This window comes from Fopius arisanus, unplaced genomic scaffold (genome assembly GCF_000806365.1).
Source record: "Fopius arisanus strain USDA-PBARC FA_bdor unplaced genomic scaffold, ASM80636v1 scaffold00053, whole genome shotgun sequence".
NCBI lineage: Eukaryota > Metazoa > Arthropoda > Insecta > Hymenoptera > Braconidae > Fopius > Fopius arisanus.
The window spans coordinates 244,840-260,252 of NW_011887792.1; the positions used below are offsets into that span (position 1 = coordinate 244,840).

Genomic DNA, 15,413 nt, shown 5'->3' on the forward strand with positions numbered 1-15,413 from the left:
ATTGTGTGCCTCTCAGGAGACGGTGATTTCTGGTACCTGAAGACTCCTGGGGTGACACCAGATGGCGGGGGTTAATTGTTCTCCAGGAAAATAAATATTTTGCTTGTGAAATTTTTTTATTTGGAAATTTCACTGATGAGAATTGGAGGAATTGTTTTATTTTGTCAATTAAGATTTTTGATCAACAGGAAATTTAAAATCGATTTGAGAAAAATCGGGGATTTATTGTAAACGATATAATATCGATCGGTCCTGGATCGAAAGACTTTGAAATAATTAAATGGACGGACGCAGGAAAGATCGAGAGCAAATTGGTCTTCTAGGAGTTGACAGAATATGGGGTAAATCACCTACGAGACTAGAAGAGTAAGTGAAATTGTTAAATAAATAAATAACGCCTTCAAACCATTTAAAAACGTTCAATAAACATTGTGGTGGGTATTCCAACCTCAAAATTCCGTTTCGTCATGGAAATATTAATCTCTAATTAATTTTCCATTTGTTATTGCGCATTTTAATGTTGAATATCTCTCGGGCTGTTTTTTTTAAGAACTGACGATGAAGACGAGACCCTCAAAAGCAAAACTAAAATTGAATTATCACCAGAGAGCAAGAAGAGGAGGAAAAAGGATAAAAAGAAGGTGAGTTACATTTTTTTATTTCCTTTTAACAAAACGTTGTAAAAATTCTTCCAGAAATTTCTCAATTCAACGAAATCTGACAATTTCTCTATTTTCCATTCTACCTGCTAAACAGAAAGAGATAACGAAATTTTCATTAAAATATTTTTTATAGTTCATTCATCGCTCTACAAAACAGATTCTCATGAAAATGTCTCTATCTCCCTTAACTTCCGAGATATCCGGGGTCAATAAACTCCATAATTTATTCGTGTTTCAGAAGAGTAAAAAATTGAAGAAAGAGAAGAAATTGAGAAAAGAAAAGAAGAAACGGAAGAAGAGAAAGAGGAAATACTCGGAGAGTGATTCGAGCTCAGGCTCATCTGATGAATCAGAGACAGCGGAGTGGGTGGAGAAGGGCAAGGAGATGGATAAGCCAAAGAAGAGGAGGACATCATCGTCAGATGACTCTGGAGATGATGGAATGGTGGGTCCTGTCCAGAAGCAGCACGTGACACTCTCAGCGAAGGACTTTGGAAAGGCTCTGCTTCCTGGTGAGGGTGCAGCGATGGCTGCTTTTGTCGCTGAGGGCAAAAGAATTCCCAGGAGAGGAGAAATTGGTCTTACGTCAGATGAAATTGCGTCGTATGAGTCCGTGGGGTATGTTATGAGTGGTAGTAGGCATCGGCGAATGGAAGCTGTACGAATACGTAAGGAGAATCAAATCTACTCGGCTGACGAGAAGAGGGCTTTAGCCATGTTCAGTAAAGAGGAGAGACAGAAGAGGGAAAATCTCATTCTGGGACAATTCAGGGAGATGGTCACGCAGAAATTGGCTCAGGAGCAAAAGAAATAGTTGGAGTCCTTGGAATTGTATATATTTTTGACACAAGGGCTCATTCTTCCTTAATTAATACATCCATTAATTTATCAATTAATACCGTCACCTCTAATTATTAAAATGAATAAAAGCTTTTTGTAAAAAAACTTATACCAATTAATCTTCAGGTATTTAGAATAAATTGGTCAATTATTTTTAGATAGATTGCACAATCGATTGATAAAAATCTACCGGTCAAAAGTCCAGCAAATTATTCGTTGGAAAATAAATTGTTCTATAGATTATATTTATACAATTGTAATGCACAATTGGTGGACTAGATAATTGGATAATTATCAATCCTTCTCTTCTTTATCCATGAGCTCGTAAATTCCGCAAACTCGATTCGCTGGTACAGCTTTATCTGCAAGAAAATTCTAAATAATTCGGACAACGCGCCTTTCATCACGGGAAGATTACGAATTATTACGAAAATATCCACTTACCGATCATTTTAGGATAGGGGAGATTGAGATTTTCCATTATGCTGACAAATTCATCGAGAGATTTCGTTAATCTTGGATTGTAATTGCGTTCTTCAGCGACGGAAGTAACTGTTCTTCCGGAATAATCGTGAGCCGGATAGAGGCGGAAGTTTTCAGGAAGTGTAAATATTACAGAGTGCACGGAATTGTACAGAATTTGTGGCGAGCCTCCCTGTCAGGCAAAAAATTTTAAATAATTTTACCATTACGAGTTTTTACGGTTGGGGATTATTAACCTGAAAGTCTGTCCTTCCACACCCACGAATCAAAAGAGTATCACCAGTGAAAGCTATTCCTTGTTCTCTACAGACGTATGTCACGCAGCCTGAAACATTAATAATTATTAAGCGATTTTTATAATTTGATTACGAATCGACAAATCGTAACGAGTCGATGACTAGTCGAGTTTTCCCGGAATATCTCGGAATCTAAGAGAGATAGGGCAATTTTTATCATGACCTAATTTGCAGGGGAGAGGGAGTACTATAAAAAAGATAACTACAAAAATATCTCTATCTGTAGTAGAATCGGAGAAAACTGAGAATTCTACGAAAACTTATCTCCTAATTAAAACGGATTGTTATCTGTGAGTATATTTATTTAGCTCGCAGAGCAATCGTAACCGATAAATAAAAAGACGTGGGAAAATTCCGTGTCTTGTATTTGTTCATTAGATTCAATCGATAATTTTTTTTTAAATTCTGTTGCTGACCTTCAGTGTGACCTGGTGTAGGACAGACTAGCAATTCATGTCTTCCAAATTTCACTCTATCTTCAGGATCGAGTAATAAATCCGCCTTCGCCCCACTAGTTCTTGAAATAGCAGATTGACAATTCGGTAGTAACTCTTTCAATTTTCCAGTACCCGTTACGTGGTCCGCATGCATATGAGTATTTACTAAAATTTCAACAAGAAAAAAAAATTGGTAAAACCTCGATTTACATCCGCTGATGAATTTTGGTTTTTGCAATTACTCACGTGCGTAAATTAATTTTAAATCCAATTCTTTTATTATTGTTGCATCTCTTTCTGCCCATTCGATAACGGGATCTATCAGAACCGCTTGTTTATCGGTCACATCCGCTAAAAGGTACGTGTAAGTACTAGATATTGGATCGAAAAACTGTAAATTAGCACGAAAAATTTTCGATAAAAAATTCACCATGAAATACTCACCAAAAAATTATTTAACAATTTGAAAAACTCACTTGACGAAACAGAAAGTCCTTGGAAAACGGAATTTGCTCTGTCAATGCCATTTTATTCCTGTACGTTCTAAAATTGCGTTTGCCCCTGAAAAAATGGCAAGAATTAATCCGAGTAAATCACTTAACTGATTTTATCAGGTTTGATAAAACATAAATACACTAAGTAATATCAATTTTTCAACTAACTGATTAGTTTTATAGTTCTCACGCAGAATAAACTCACAACAAAATCGCCTTGTGCGAAGAAATATGCAAGACGTCCTGTTCATATCTGAAGTGGATGTTCTACTAATTGTCTTCACCAAAGAGGATTGATTGGAGTAGAGGTTCAGTTCTGGGGATTTGAGTGACCCCAGCGGCATCGTAGTACTGCACCCCAAGAGAGGGAGGGCGCAACACACAATGTTGGGGTGTCCATCAAGTCGACGGGGTGAATTTCATTTTCTGCGGTGTCAATCCATTTGTTTTTTATTTGTTTAACTGAAATTTAGCCGACTGCAGAACAAGCGGAATTTCAAGTGAAAAAAATTATTCACTCTAATGAAATCTAATGAAATTTAATTCAATCTAATGAAATTATAATTTTATAATGAGTGCGTTGTCTATATACTATATACATAATCCACATAATTTAAAAAAATAATGAAATCATGACAGAAATGTTAAATATCATTTCGTTATTTTTATTGGAAAGTATAAAGATAATGTTGCATGAAATTAGGATGACGATTCACAGTCATTATTCTCAGATGGTCTCGGAGGGAGACGCCAGTGACTGATGAAGTTTTGAGACAGCAGTCTGAACAATCTGCTGAAATACCTCGTCCTCTCCGCAGGTGACATTGAGCCCCATCAGATCAATATGTGCTTTTTTTCCATCAACAGTGACATAGAGCTGCTCTCCCTTGAATATCTTGGGCACCGAGTCCTCCCCGAACATCTCCTGGAGCATCTCAATGAGACACATCTTAAAATGCATTCTATCCATTTTAGTTGGTGGAGGTAGTGTCTTGGGTGGATTGTCCATGAGTTCAGCCTGAAGGAGAGCAGTAAAAACTGAATCTGCATACATGTCATTGACAGGTGTAGCGAGCCACTCCATCGTTACTATTTTCCCATCGACAGTGACATCGACATTTTTAAACACTCGTATTTTTCTGTCGTCGACGTACTCGAGATTACCAGCAATTTGTCCCAGGAGATGCTTTAGGACCACTAAAGATCCACCGAAGTGCATGCTCTGTCTCTGAATGACGTGACTAGTTGTCATATCCGTGTACTTTGACAGATCAGATGGTGCCAATTTGTGGTGATTGAAGTTCCTCTTGACGAGAACACCAGACAGTATTTCACCGGGTCTCGATGTCTCCATGGCGAGGGTACCCATGACTTTGGCTGTCTTCTCACCCCTGAAGTACAATTCAACAGCAACAGTATTCCTTGGATTGTGAATTTCCATGGTGGTGCTGGGATCGTCCTGGTACTCTCTCTGAAGGGCAGCCTTCAGTCTTCCCATTTCATTCTGCTCCCCATGGACGAGCACCACGTGCGGTGGTTTCAGGATCCTGATGAACTCGGATGTCTGCTGGTAATCAGTGTGAGCTGAGAATGATATGTAATCCACTGACATCTTGAGTGGGAGCTTCTGTCCACTCATTGTGGCTATTTCCTCTGGCTCTGAGAGAATAGTCTTGGCTAGGGTACCCTCGACACAGTAACCAGCGATTATCACTCCATTTTTAGCGTCCGTACACCAGGATTCAAATAATTCCCTCGATAAACCACTCTGCATCATTCCTGGTGATGCCATCACCACGCACGGACCAATGTCATCGAAGTGATCGATCCCCTTCAGGTTTGATATGTGTTTGAACACGAAGGGATTATTTATCGCAATCTGACGACGAATTTTATCATTCATCGCGTTTACGTACGTCTGATAAACTGCCATACATTTTTTAGCCAATGATGAGGCGTAGTAGATGGGAATTTCGTGTAGCTCTGGATGTTGACTCCAGTACTCATCCAGAATTAATAGCAACTCCTGGGCACGACCCAGGGCGAATACTGGAATCAGGCATCTACCACCACGATTCACTATCTCGTGGACGAGATTAGTGAAACGTCGCTCTCGGTCCTCTCGTTTTTCGTGGATGTGAGTGCCGTATGTTGACTCGGTTATCAGCACATCTGGGTGGACATTTGGAATTTCCGCTGCCATCAGGTGACGATCCTCCTGGCGACTGAAGTCTCCGGTGTACAGGATCTTCACACCTGGGGATTATTTTGAAATGCAAGAGTAATTGCAACGAGTTATAACAGATTAATTAATCATTATAATTAATTCAATAAGCCATTTATTTATTCACCTGCAATTTCTATCATGAACATGGCAGCCCCCAGGACATGACCAGCGTTGTACGCCCAGAATTTAATCCCGAAGACATCTTTCTCCTCGTGAAAATTTATCGTCTCGATTTTGTCCATGCTTGCCTCAAGGTCAGACTCAGTGTACAGCATCTGTTCGGTCGCGATGTTGGAGACCTTGATGTAATCAGAGAGGAGCCAGCGATAGATGGCTTTTGTCGCGTGGGTCATGAAACATCTGCCCTTGAAGCTCGTCTTCTGGAGGAACCAGGGGAGTGCTCCACAGTGATCCAGGTGAAAGTGAGAGATCAGGAGGAGATCTATCTCGTCAGCTTCCACGAGGTCCACGAACGGGAGGGCATCCATCCCTGAGAGACCTGGATGAATTCCACAATCCAGCATTATCTTCTTGCCCTTGAATTCCAGCATTATGCAAGATCTACCCACCTCCTGACCAGCACCCAAGGGCTTTATCGAGAGGAGATCACTCTCCTCTGCTGGTACCTGGGATTCAGCTGCTTTTCTCTGGCTTCCCATGATTTCACTGACAGAAATTATACAATTATCAATCAAAATCCTGTCATTTAATTCGGTAATTATTTATTTCTCTCATTTTATGAGAGATGATAATAATTGGTGATTCTTCAGATAATTATTTTTCAATCAAGAATTTTATTACATTTTCTATTACAAAAATAATAAAATTTTAAGTAATTGCAGTGGAATTGAATTTATTTTTCATGTCACAGATTTTTATTTTTTTCTTAGATCTTCGTGGGTGAAAATTGAAAAATATATAATTATCAGCTGATTATTTAAGAATTATAAACAAAATAGTTTTTGGGTTAGATTCTTACGTCTTGGAGCGTCGAAGTTTTAATATTCATAAATAATGATTCCTCTCACAATCTGGAGTTGTTGTTAAGTGCAAAATGAGGTGATTTCAATGAAGTCTTTGAATTGGGGAATTTCAGGTTGATAATTTATGGGAAATAAGGGCCGTTGGATTTTTTTAACCGAAATCTAATCGAGAGCGGAAGGGAAAAATCGACGCCATCATTTCTCATTCGCGGTATTTGAAAAAGCTTCACATCCAGTGCTCCAAAACATAAAACCCGACACAATTGTTAACAATTTCATAACAATCACACCAGCGATTAAAAATCCTCGAGAGACAGTGAAGATTCGAAATTCTACTCTGAATCCTCTGGAAATGCCGGGATAGCACTTGAAAAATTCACCGGTCGTCACTAAATTCGAGGTTAACATAATTTAGGCATCACACAGGTATGACTTAATCGAACTGTCCGTTCTATTTGAAATTATCTTTCAAAATCTTTCAGATCCTCTCGATAACCAAGATGATGACCTCCATAATAAAACTTCACGCGATCTCAGGAGCAATGGATGAATCTCCACCGTGTTATATCCTCCAGGTCGACGAATTACGAATTCTCCTGGACTGCGGTTGGGACGAGTCATTCTCCCAGGACTTCATCAGAGAATTAAAACGCCACGTCCACCAGATCGATGCAGTTCTCCTCTCCTACCCAGATCCTCTTCACCTGGGGGCCCTACCCTACCTCGTGGGTAAATGCGGCCTGAACTGTCCCATCTACGCGACTATTCCCGTTTACAAAATGGGCCAGATGTTCATGTACGACATGTTTCAATCCCGAAACAACATGGAAGAGTTTGATCTGTTCACCCTGGACGACGTGGACGCAGCATTCGACAAAATCGTCCAGCTGAAATACAACCAGAGTGTCTCAATGAAGGGCAAGGGTCACGGTGTCACCCTGACACCTCTACCCGCAGGTCACATGATAGGTGGAACAATCTGGAAGATCGTGAAGGACGGGGAAGAGGACATCATCTACGCGGTGGATTTCAATCACAAGAAGGAGCGACACCTGAATGGCTGTGAGCTGGAGAGACTCCAGAGGCCTTCCCTCCTCATCACCGACGCCTTCAATGCATCCTACCAACAAGCGAGAAGACGAACGAGAGACGAAAAACTTATGACAAATATTCTGCAAACCTTGAGAGCTGGTGGTAATGTTCTCGTTGGTGTTGACACAGCTGGACGTGTCCTGGAGCTAGCTCACATGTTGGATCAGCTCTGGAGGAACAAGGAGTCAGGACTCTTGGCGTATTCCCTGGCCCTTTTGAATAACGTCAGTTACAATGTAGTGGAATTCGCCAAGTCTCAAATTGAGTGGATGAGTGATAAATTGATGAAGAGCTTTGAGGGCGCCAGGAACAATCCCTTCCACTTCAAGCACCTCCAACTGTGTCACAGCATGGCTGAACTCAATCAGGTACCCAGTCCCAAGGTCGTTTTAGCCAGTACACCTGACATGGAGTGTGGCTTCTCCAGGGAATTGTTCCTTCAGTGGTGCAGCAATCCCCAGAATAGTATAATAATCACGAGTAGAACATCACCAGGTACTCTGGCACGTGATCTCATGGAGAACGGGGGATCACGTCCTCTGACACTTCTCGTCAAGAAGAGGGTTCGTCTGGAGGGTGCTGAGCTCGAGGAGCACCAGAGATTGCAGAAGGCCAGACAGGAGCAGCTCAAGCAGGAGCACATGGAGATTGCAGACGTCAGCTCAGAGTCAGAGGATGAGATAGAACTGGGGAGACACGATCTACTGGTGAAGCAGGAGATCAAGCCTGGATTCTTCAAGCAGAATAAAAAACAATATCCCATGTTTCCATTTCACGAGGAGAAGATCAAGATCGATGAGTACGGGGAGATCGTCAATCCTGAGGACTACAAAATCGCTGACGCTGCACCGGAGACCGACGACAAAATGAATGTCGATGTCAAGCCTGAAGAGGCAGCTGTTGTCCCTGAAATAGCTGCTGATGTGCCGACAAAGTGCGTTCAAGTCACCAAGACAATAAATGTCAATGCATCGATCACGTACATTGATTTCGAGGGGAGATCCGATGGAGAGTCTCTTCAGAAGATTTTAGCACAGCTCAGGCCACGAAGGGTTGTACTTGTGAGGGGATCCAGTCAGGATTGCGATATTTTAGCGCAGCATGCACAGAATGTTGGAGCCAGGGTTTTTATCCCAGGACGAGGGGAGACACTCGATGCCACCACTGAGACACATATCTATCAGATCAGGCTGACTGATGCTCTTGTCAGTGGATTGAATTTTCAGAAGGTCAGGGGTGGGTATGACGTCGCCTGGGTTGATGCCACTATCACTGCCAGGGAACAGGTCTGCAGGGATGCTGTTGTGGATGAGAGTGAACAGACTGCTGAGAAAATTCTCACCCTGGAGCCTCTTGGGGTCAGTCAAGTCCCAGGGCATCAGGCCATTTTTATCAATGAACTCAAGCTCTCGGATTTCAAACAAATTCTTACTAAACATAATATACCGTCTGAACTCAGTGGAGGTGTTCTCTGGTGCTGTGGGGATACCATTGCTGTCAGGAAAGAGGATGCTGGCAAAGTCGTCTTCGAAGGCGCCGTATCCGAGGATTATTACAGGGTCAGGGAACTTCTTTATGAACAATTTGTCATCATATGAAAGGATTCAGCATCTTGTTGTAAATATTTTGTGATTAATATACGTTTTTTTATTTTAAACGTTTATCAATTTGTTTTTTTGATTTATCATTCATTGTTTTATACAAAAATAATCTCAGGCTAAAATAACTTGTCCAAAAATAATTCGTTGGGTTGTAAATTGTCTTTTTTAGTGTTGTATTTTTACTGAGTAATCTTAACGCATAAAAATCACTTTTTGTTTGTCACTGATTGTTTATGTTTGTAGTTGTTGTAGAGGAGTGAAGAGGTCGTTTCACTTTCTCGTTCTGAAGAAAGCAAAAAGGCAAAAGCCGATTTTTTTAGGGATTCATGAAGGCCAGCTGATGTATGGTTTCATTTGAAAATTTATGAAAGTAACTAGAGCCGATGGAAAAATAATTTCCCCAAGGGTATCAACATCTCGAGGAGTGCATACAATGAGTTTGATATCTGGGTTGACCTCTGGTCCCTCGATACAAAATATCATAACACGTTGGTGATAGAAGGGGTTATACTCATTTCAATGTGAAACTCTTGGATAATTGGGACAATTTGTTGCTCGCCATTTTTAATAATTCATTGACATTAATTGAGATTTTTAATCGTCGAAATATGAGTTTTATGAGTGGAGTTGAACCTCTGCTCGATAATACTACTGAATTGACGGGGGAACATCCACCTCAGAGGTCTCCTAATAATGGAGGTAATTATTCAATCATTAATGATAATTAGTCATTAAATTTTTCGTCTTTTCTCTCGATGGATTTCTCCATTCCGCTAGTTATACCTCGATTATCTCGGTAATGGGTGGATTTAGAAAAAAAAGTGATAAGAGATATTTTATAAAGAATCTCTTCACCTACAAAAAAGGTCCTTTGAATTTTTTGTCTAATTCTATCAGTAACGAGATAATCTCGGAGACGTTTATCGGGGATCGATACAATGTTTTAAATAGTTCGATTTACACCTAAGTAGTTATCCATCGATATCTCGAGAATACGTGGACTTAGGGCACGATGGTAGAGGAATTTTTTATAGCGGAAAGAATTATCTATAAAAAATGTTTTATCACATTTTTCACTGGAGTCAGTCGGTACCGAGATAATGACCTGTTTAGGAGCCGGAATTTTGGGAACTATTTTCTTGATTGTGAATGCCACCCTCGGAGCGGGATTGCTGAATTTTCCACTGGCTTTCGACAAATCCGGGGGGATTTTTTCTGCTGTTATCATCCAGGGGATCTTCCTGGTGTTCATAACGACAGCTTTGATAATCCTGGCAGCTTGCAGTGACATGACAAATACTTCTTCCATGCCGGATACATTAGCTGGTTTGTGTGGGCCAAAAGCCCTCATGATCTGCGGAATATGCGTCACGATTTACTCCTTCGGCTGCTGCTTGACATTCGTCATCATCATCGGGGACCAATTTGACAGGGTATTAGCTACTTTTTACGGAATGGATTATTGTCATCACTGGTAATCCCCGAAATCAACCTTTCTCACACAGATCCTCATAGATCGATTTATCCCGAAAACTATCGATCTCAGATGAAAACCCCGAAGACCTTTTTTGTAGGCAATTAAATTCCAGACAAAATTGGTCTTTTCACATTTCCTCCTAAAATCAATAGTATTTCAAAAAAATCGATGTTTAAAGGAGCGAGAATTTTTCACGATTCCAGATCACTCTATTAATAACTTTTTACCCAATTTTCCAAGGTTTTTATCGAGGAATTTCATCACAACTGTTAGCTGTATAATTTTTATTCTACCCCTGAGTTTTTTCAAACGTCTGGACGTCCTCAGCTACGCCAGCACCGTGGGGTGTCTCACAATTATTTATGTCACTTGGCTAGTCATCTACGAGAGTATGACGACTGAGGATTATCCAAAACCCACGCAAATCTGGCCAAAAAACGCCACTCAAGCACTCCAGATAATTCCCATTATTTGTTTCGCATATCAGGTATCAAAAAGCAATTTATTCTCATTTATTCTCATTTTTATTTCTCCAAAAAACAAAATTAATTCATTGAATTAGCGAATCATATTGGAATTGAATATAAATACCTTTTCAGAGTCACATGACAGCGATTCCCACGTACGCGTGCATGAAGGACAGAAATCTCCGGAAGTTCACGATTTCATCGATAATAAGCATGTCCATCTGCTTCATCGTCTACACAGTAGTGGGAGTATTCGGATACCAGACATTCGGATCAGGAAAAGTACCAAGCGATATTCTCCAGGGATACACCGACGAGAGCATTACCCTGGCAGTTGCTATCCTGGCTCTGGCAGTAAAGAACTTCACAACGTACCCAATCGTCCTCTTCTGCGGGAGGAACTCCCTCCTGGGGCTCTTCCCCTCTGACATTGAGACAAATCCCACAATTCGAGTTGTCGTGACACTCCTCTGGTTCGTTGCCTCTCTGGTCCTTGCAATTTTCGTCCCGGACATATCCCCAGTGATAAATCTCCTGGGTACCCTCTCAGCTGCCTTCATCTTCATCTTCCCGGGGGTCTGCCTCCTCCAGAGTGTCCTGATAAGAGACCCCTCTCTGTACCTGAATAAAAATCGTTTCTCCACACTTCTGGCGATAGTGATAACAGCTCTAGGTGGATTCGTCGCTGGATTTGTCTTCGTAGAGGCTCTCGATGATCTCCACAAATCCCTTCCTGAGAAAACACTCGTCACGGGACTCCGGAGGGACCTGGGGGCCAGTCTCTGCGCCTAGATCATCAATTTAATCAACTGTCCACGATGATCGTTAATACGATGATATTTTAGTTTTTATGTATACAAGAAACTATTTATGATCAATAAAGAGGAATTATTACATTTTTGAAATTCACCGCTTTCACGTACGTCAGCGTCCCCTAACCCTGACCCCGCGAACTTTTTAATTTAAATTTATTACGGTTACACCGGAGTCCGGAATTGCAATAATACATAACCCCAACCCCAACATACATGTAATTTTTACTTATAATTTATCCAAAGACCTCCAAAAATGGAGAGTAAATCATTTTATCGAAATGTCTTCTTGCTAACGCAAATGGTGCCACCGGGAAAAGAATTCAAGAAGTATTTCAAAGAGGTAAATCCATTCGGCTAACCCTCAAACCTGTCATTGGTAAAAAAAAAAATGATTGAAATGATTAATTATTTAATTTATGAATTTATTCCCCAGGGAATGTTCGATAAACCGAATACTGTGGGTTTTATCTACATTTCTCACTACCTGTTATCAACGTATGATGAGGAGCGTTTCAAAAAATCAGTGGATTGGCCAATTCCGGATAAAAAAGACGAGGGAAAATACAGAAATGAGGTAAAAGACTTCATGAACGCAATAGCCATTGAAAATCCCGATGTTGAACTGTCACAAATACTTCCCTCACATCTGCACACAGCAAGTGGCACAAGATTTATAAATCTCATGTGGAAATTATCAACAATAGTGTTGAGATCAACATTAAAAAAACAAGGGGCTGAGCCTCTGAATATGGCACCAAAATCAGGGGACGAAGATATTCTCACTAAGAATTTATTGACCAATATTATTGCGGATAAAAAGAGAGATATTTTGGAGCTTCACAAGAGGAGTGTCTCCACTGAGACGAGAGCACAGACTCAAGCGACAGAAATGGCTAAATCCATTGAGACTGGACAATCGGAGTGGTTTGAGGTGAAGCAGAGGCTGGAGAAGACTGTAGCAGCAGCTACTGTTCATCCTGATATTAAAAAGAGAATGGCTGATCCTAATGACGTGGAGATTGTGCAGATGTGGAAGGAGAATTTGGGAAAGGCTCTGGGGTACTTGAGGAGTCAGCAAGATCTGCTCGAGAAATTGACTGAAAGGAGTGATAAAGTTGCTGCTGTCGTTGATAGTGTGTTGAATAGTGATTGTAATAATCTAGATGCTAATAATCTTCCCAGGATTGATACTCAGAAGCTGTTGGAATTGGGGAATTTAGATCCTGACACTCAGGTTGCTGTACACCATTTGTATGAGGACAACAAGCTGAATCTCATGAATCTCCTCACAATTTTTCAATGTCTGTTGAAACATCTTCGTGTGGACATTCAAAAAAATTCATTTCCAGATTTTACAGACTGCAATCTGCAGATCCAAGCAAGTACTGATGATCTGAGTCAAATGTGCGAGTTAGTCTCTTCGTTTCAGTCGACAGTGTCTCTTCTTGCGTCCAAAATGAAACCACTGGAGAATCCAGTACCCAAGAATCACAATCTCTCATTTCGTCTGGATTCTGAGGTGTTCCAGTCAGTCGTTCTCAAATCATCGCCAACGATTCATCTCAATGCCAACAATGAGCCTGAAAGGTACGATGCAGCAGAGCGATTGGAGTTGACTCCAGTGGAAAATGTCCACAAGTCCCTGTTTATGCGTTACAAAAATAATGAAACGCCGTCGATGCCCAAGCCATTCAAAATCCGACCGAAACTTGTCGTCTCGAGGATCAACTTCGATGACTCGATGTCGTCGACAGTCAGTGAAAAATTCTCACCAGTCAAACGACCAGTGAAACCCATTGGATCAACAGGTATTGCTTTTTTTTTAATATTTGTTATTATGTTGAGAAATATTTGATTTCAATTGAAAATTATTTGGCTCCACAGCGAAGGGAAAATTCTCCAGGCTATTCAGCGCAAATTTAAAGAAGAGCATTCACAATCATTCCGCTGTATCTCCAGGGCACTGGAAGACAAATTCAAATGACAGCAGCATTGTTGGTGATGTTTATAACATGTCTGATTTGAAGCCTTACCTTGCGACAAAAAGTTCATTCAATCTGAGCAGAGAGCTCTCAGCTCCGATGAATTCGACACCTGAAAAAATTGTTGGACAGAAGCAGATGCTCTACGTGGAGAGGCCCGCCTTCAATTCCACGGAAATAGTCAGTGAATTATCAACAATCTCGGAGAATATGGAGATCAGACTGACTGTTGGGTCCAGTCCCAATCTCCAGAGGATGGAGAAAAGAGAGAATAATAGGAGAATTTCCATTGGTGATCTTGTTGAGAAGTATAAAAAAATCCGAGAGCAGTCCGCTAACGTCACATACCTGGAACACAGTGGAGATAATTCTGATGATAGTGCTAAGTAATTATTTAATTTCTTCTCGTGGAAATAATCATCCTTTTATATTTTCTAATAAATTTTTTTGCATCAAAATTTCTTATTTCAAATTTATACTTTCGTTGCACTCGATTATTTCAGAATATTAATCCCTTTATCAAAAAATTGGGGTTTTCGGAAAATTACAATTGCGCATTTTATTTTTACAAGAGGCGAAAGCCCGAGAGAACTCATATTGTGTAGAAAAGGCATTATATTTGGGTAATACTGATTACGAGTATTTCACGATTTTTTTTCACCCATTGAACGGAGAAATAATGATTAACAGTTCGTTGAATGCATTTTTTAATGGGTCGATGAATATTTAATTAAAAAATAATACAATTTGATTACAATGATTTCTAATTAGTCTCTGTACAATTTTTTAAGTTCTATTGGGTAGTGTATATTTTCTATTGGTCTAGGTCTTCGATTTCTCCAGGATCTCCACCCATTGCCCTCCAGAAAGCTGTTACCAGTTGTTCAGCTGCTTCCTTGCGATTACTCGATGATAAAGACGCTGCGTGCTCCTTCATCGCCATTAATTGACCGAACAATTCACCAAAGTCAGCATTTTCTTCCCCCATTATTCCATCTGAAATAAAATCGAATATCTCCTTCAATATATTATATCTCATTCATATACAATTATGTACTTGTTAGAAAAAAAACTTTGCATACGTTATTTTAAATATTTTTGCAATTATTTTACGTTGAAAATTCTGGAGGATGATTTACCTAAGACACTTTCCATCAATAAATGATTTGCTGGATCTCGATTCGGGTGCAGACGAATATTTTCTAACTGACTCTCGACGTCACTCACGTCTGGTTCATTCGACGTAGAAATTCTGCCATTATTCAATCCTGCAATCAATAAAAATTCTGGATTAATGTGGAAATTGATGGCAAAATCAATTGATTATATTTTTTTTATATAAAAACAAAACCTTTTAATTCCCTGTTTGGCCAACAGTGTGTGTGCAGAGCTTCAATAATTCTTTCTATCCCATTATTTTCCTGTTCGATATCCTCCTCCATATTTTCTGATGACTCTGCTGGCAATTCCATGTCGACAAGCTCAAATTTATGGCTATGACACCATTCAGTTGCTGTTCATTTTTTCCAAAAGAAAGTCTTTCAACTTACTCTCTTC

General features: G+C 40.2%; 6 protein-coding genes across 8 annotated transcripts; 4 read left to right on the top strand and 2 right to left on the bottom strand.

Annotated features, from left to right (window-relative positions):
- Positions 1–101: 101 nt before the first annotated feature.
- Positions 102–1,631, top strand: LOC105268043 (UPF0396 protein CG6066). The gene is made up of 3 exons (XM_011307295.1): positions 102–366; positions 551–641; positions 901–1,631. The coding sequence occupies exons 1-3, from the start codon at positions 281–283 to the stop codon at positions 1,474–1,476; spliced, it is 753 nt and encodes a 250-aa protein (XP_011305597.1). The 5' UTR covers positions 102–280; the 3' UTR covers positions 1,477–1,631.
- Positions 1,483–3,571, bottom strand: LOC105268042 (persulfide dioxygenase ETHE1, mitochondrial). 2 transcript variants are annotated; one of them, XM_011307293.1, is made up of 7 exons: positions 3,381–3,571; positions 3,195–3,279; positions 2,965–3,109; positions 2,698–2,883; positions 2,222–2,310; positions 1,947–2,157; positions 1,483–1,864 (listed from the first exon to the last, which is right to left on the bottom strand). In XM_011307293.1, the coding sequence occupies exons 1-7, from the start codon at positions 3,554–3,556 to the stop codon at positions 1,797–1,799; spliced, it is 960 nt and encodes a 319-aa protein (XP_011305595.1). In that variant the 5' UTR covers positions 3,557–3,571; the 3' UTR covers positions 1,483–1,796. The 2 variants fall into 2 exon arrangements, with proteins under 2 accessions (XP_011305595.1, XP_011305596.1); XM_011307294.1 differs by having other exon boundaries at positions 3,418–3,507.
- Positions 3,572–3,765: 194 nt separating this feature from the next.
- Cpsf73 (cleavage and polyadenylation specificity factor 73) lies at positions 3,766–6,510 on the bottom strand. 2 transcript variants are annotated; one of them, XM_011307299.1, is made up of 3 exons: positions 6,419–6,510; positions 5,564–6,105; positions 3,766–5,468 (listed from the first exon to the last, which is right to left on the bottom strand). In XM_011307299.1, exons 2-3 carry the CDS (start codon positions 6,096–6,098, stop codon positions 3,940–3,942), a joined length of 2,064 nt encoding a protein of 687 aa, XP_011305601.1. In that variant the 5' UTR covers positions 6,099–6,105; positions 6,419–6,510; the 3' UTR covers positions 3,766–3,939. The 2 variants fall into 2 exon arrangements, with proteins under 2 accessions (XP_011305601.1, XP_011305602.1); XM_011307300.1 differs by lacking the exon at positions 6,419–6,510 and having other exon boundaries at positions 5,564–5,938; positions 6,009–6,100.
- Positions 6,511–6,756: 246 nt separating this feature from the next.
- Positions 6,757–9,175, top strand: CPSF2 (cleavage and polyadenylation specificity factor subunit 2). Its single transcript, XM_011307301.1, has 2 exons — positions 6,757–6,848; positions 6,905–9,175. The coding sequence occupies exon 2, from the start codon at positions 6,923–6,925 to the stop codon at positions 9,110–9,112; it is 2,190 nt and encodes a 729-aa protein (XP_011305603.1). The 5' UTR covers positions 6,757–6,848; positions 6,905–6,922; the 3' UTR covers positions 9,113–9,175.
- Positions 9,176–9,316: 141 nt separating this feature from the next.
- Positions 9,317–11,964, top strand: LOC105268048 (putative sodium-coupled neutral amino acid transporter 7). The gene is made up of 4 exons (XM_011307302.1): positions 9,317–9,814; positions 10,229–10,589; positions 10,833–11,079; positions 11,192–11,964. Exons 1-4 carry the CDS (start codon positions 9,724–9,726, stop codon positions 11,849–11,851), a joined length of 1,359 nt encoding a protein of 452 aa, XP_011305604.1. The 5' UTR covers positions 9,317–9,723; the 3' UTR covers positions 11,852–11,964.
- A 56-nt stretch (positions 11,965–12,020) lies between these two features.
- On the top strand, positions 12,021–14,849 carry dgt6 (dim gamma-tubulin 6). The gene is made up of 4 exons (XM_011307303.1): positions 12,021–12,214; positions 12,308–13,682; positions 13,759–14,242; positions 14,683–14,849. The coding sequence occupies exons 1-4, from the start codon at positions 12,128–12,130 to the stop codon at positions 14,804–14,806; spliced, it is 2,070 nt and encodes a 689-aa protein (XP_011305605.1). The 5' UTR covers positions 12,021–12,127; the 3' UTR covers positions 14,807–14,849.
- Positions 14,850–15,413: the final 564 nt, after the last annotated feature.